Genomic DNA, 3,177 nt, shown 5'->3' with positions numbered 1-3,177 from the left:
TGGCAATTTTTAGCTAAGAAGTTCTCCTTCGCTTTGAAATTTTAACTGAATTTTGGTTGAACCTTAAGAAATGTTAACCATAAATGTGTAATAACTGCCCTACTACAAAATTTACAAGTCACATTTCCAATGTTCCTCTTGCCTTGATGAAAATTACTGAAGGTCTTCCTTTATCATCAAAGCTCAAAGACATTTATGCCATGGCATATGGTAAGTAGATTTGAAAACTTTGTCATCACTTACTAAGTTACACAAGATTCCTGTTCAAGCTGATAGACGAAACATAAACTAGATTTAAAGTACTGTATTAAAAACAAAAACAGAGTTTGCATTTTGGAGTAACTAAAATGTAGAGATCTAACACAAAAAAAGTGAAAAACACATATAAGATTACCATTATGTAATTGTTCTGTTTAGCTCTTTTTACTCTAAGCATATAGTCTTATTTAGAGAATGACTGTTAGCTGGTCAAATTTATGCTTAAGACATCCATACTTAATCAGAGGTTTCAGAGACGATAACACCAATCAAGTATTCTGAATTCTTTTATGTTAAATAGGAACATCTTCTCAATCGTACTCTTAAGTCACATCTCATTTATCTTCCTCCTTAAGAACTGCATAGGCTTGTTTTAAATAGTTTAAACACCTGTAATAAACTACAGTTTGCTAAGAATAGAGGTACTCTGGTTAATGCTCAAAATAGTGTGACCAGAGGAAAAGCAGGCATTATTAAATATGAATGCAGTCCTTACCAACACAAATTGGACCTTTTTTTTAAATAAAAAAGCTAGTCCAAAAAGAAGTCTTATTCTGTAAAGGTTTATCGTTTCCAAATCACAGTGAAAGGAACTTGAGTAATTTACCAATTTTGTTTTCTACTATGTGCCTTAAAGATACCTCACTAAGAACTGGTATCTGACACAACAGAATGACATATGCAGAATGTAATATGTAGTGACAGTACTGAGGTTGACTGTTACAGACATATTGAAAGTCTGAGTATTAAATGGTTACATCCTAATTATATAGAACATTGGTCCAATAACAAAAATAGAGAACAGCCGCTGGAACTTTATCTCATTCAATGTTCAGAGATAACAGGGTTAACCATTCTTTCCATTATCTTCAGCAGATAAGTCCTTTTTTAAATATTTAAATCTGATGGTAACTGAATTCTGGCATTTTTCCAAGCTCCTTTACGAAGAGGATGCTGAAGGCCATCATAGTACAGCATGCTGCCACATAAGGACTCTTCCGTTCACCAATTCTAGCACACTTCCAAAATATACCCAAGAATCCAGCTTTATTTCTGTCCAGGAGGCTGGGTGCCAAGGATCGGATATAAGCACAGGTACATAGAAGCAGCAAGATTACAGTCAACAGACTCTGAAAAATTGAAAATGGCAAACATAGGCCGGCGAAGCCCCAGCCACATCCAGAGAGGATTTTTTTTTTTTAAAACATCTTTATTGGGGTATAATTGCTTTACAATGGTGTGTTAGTTTCTGCTTTATAACAAAGTGAATCAGTTATACATATACATATGTTCCCATATGTCTTCCCTCTTGCGTCTCCCTCCCTCCCACTCTCTCTATCCCACCCCTCCAGGCTGTCCCAAAGCCCCGAGCTAATATCCCTGTGCCTTGCGGCTGCTTCCCCCTAGCTATCTACCTTACTACGTTTGTTAGTGTGTATATGTCCATGACTCTCTCTCGCCCTGTCAAAGCTCACCCTTCCCCCTCCCCATATCCTCAAGTCTGTTCTCCAGTAGGTCTGCGTCTTTATTCCTGTCTTACCCCCAGGTTCTTCATGACATTTTTTTTCCCTTAAATTCCATATATATGTGTTAGCATACGGTATTTGTCTTTTTCTTTCTGACTTACTTCACTCTGTGAGAGGATGTTTTTTAATGGAGGAAGTAGGGTTTGGTGGGGATGGGAGAGGGCTTTGTAATCATGAAGAGAAAGAACGTGAAAGAGAAAGGAAGAGGGAGCTACACGAGGAGTGGCATAGTTAGAGGAAGATCCATTCGCCCCTGGCCTTTTGCCTGTAGGAGCATGAGGAAAAGCTGGTTAGCCCAGAGCTGCGGAGCAGCTTGCACGGCCCTTTGGGGAGCTGCATGGAAGCCAGGTCCTTCTGTGGGAGAAGTCTTCTCAGGATGTGGATTTTCCATCCTCTGCTGCCCCTGTTCCAAGAATGATAAAAAAAAAAAATCCCTGGAGGGATGGGCGTTGCAAGGAAAGGAAAGCACAGAGGAGTAAAAATGCCTCCTCCTCTCTCCTTCAGTTATTGCATTAGTTAGGATATCGGTTTGGGTACTTTAACAGAGAGACCCCAAATCTCAGGACTTCCAAAAAGATACAAACGTACTCCTGTCTTGTTTCATGTTGGTAGTAGGAGGTGTTCCACATATTATCAGGGATCCACACTCCTCTCATCTTGTTCTGCTTTCCTCAGCATGTGGCTTCCATCTCCTGGCCCAGTATGGTGGTTCTAACTCTTGCCATCACATCCATGTTCACATTCAGCCACTCCTAGGCTCTGGGGAGTCTTTTAACTAGGCGGCTGCATGCCCAGTCAAAAGGCTCTTAATCTAAGAAAAGGAGAACTGATTTTGTAGACAACCAGCATTCTTGGTCTCACATATTTGATCATCATGCATGTAAAGATGATAGTTGAAGCTTAAGGCATGGGATGAAAAGTATAAGGTAGAGAACGTGACAAGGACACGTTATATCAGTGGCTTCATAGCATGAGAGGCTGGGAGTGGGCAGACGTGAGGGCTGAGAGCTGTGAAGGACAGGGGAATTTTAGAGGAGTTAGGAGCAGTTTATGATTTGTGGCCCCTTCAATGAATATGTAAAAACAAGTAAATATTAGAATTTGTTTTCAATTATCTTTGGTTACTGACCTGTTTCTTTGAAAGCCTCCCCAGGTTAGACTGGACATAATTTTTCATTTCAAAGTTAGAATGGGAACTGTAGAGTAACAGCAAGCGAATCTCAGGGGCATTCTGATATTTCAGGAGTGACTCTAGCAGAAGTGTGAGTGGGGTACAGAAGGGATGAGAAATGCCTCAGAATCACACTGTCACATCTTTCCTCCAGCAACTGGAGTAATTGGGTAGCCAAAGACGATCAAAGGTACCTAAAGCGGTGAAGTAAGCCTTTGGCCA

The 3,177-nt window shown here is 40.1% G+C and overlaps 1 protein-coding gene across 1 annotated transcript; it reads right to left on the bottom strand.

Annotated features, from left to right (window-relative positions):
- Positions 1–1,154: 1,154 nt before the first annotated feature.
- LOC116747782 (protein kish-A-like) lies at positions 1,155–1,424 on the bottom strand (the record flags this gene model as incomplete). Its single annotated transcript, XM_032620316.1, has 1 exon — positions 1,155–1,424. A coding segment is annotated over one exon (270 nt), but the record flags the coding sequence as incomplete, so codon positions are not given.
- Positions 1,425–3,177: the final 1,753 nt, after the last annotated feature.

Source organism: Phocoena sinus, chromosome X (assembly GCF_008692025.1).
Source record: "Phocoena sinus isolate mPhoSin1 chromosome X, mPhoSin1.pri, whole genome shotgun sequence".
In the NCBI taxonomy this organism is placed as follows: domain Eukaryota; kingdom Metazoa; phylum Chordata; class Mammalia; order Artiodactyla; family Phocoenidae; genus Phocoena; species Phocoena sinus.
This window is presented reverse-complemented; position numbering and strand designations above follow the sequence as displayed.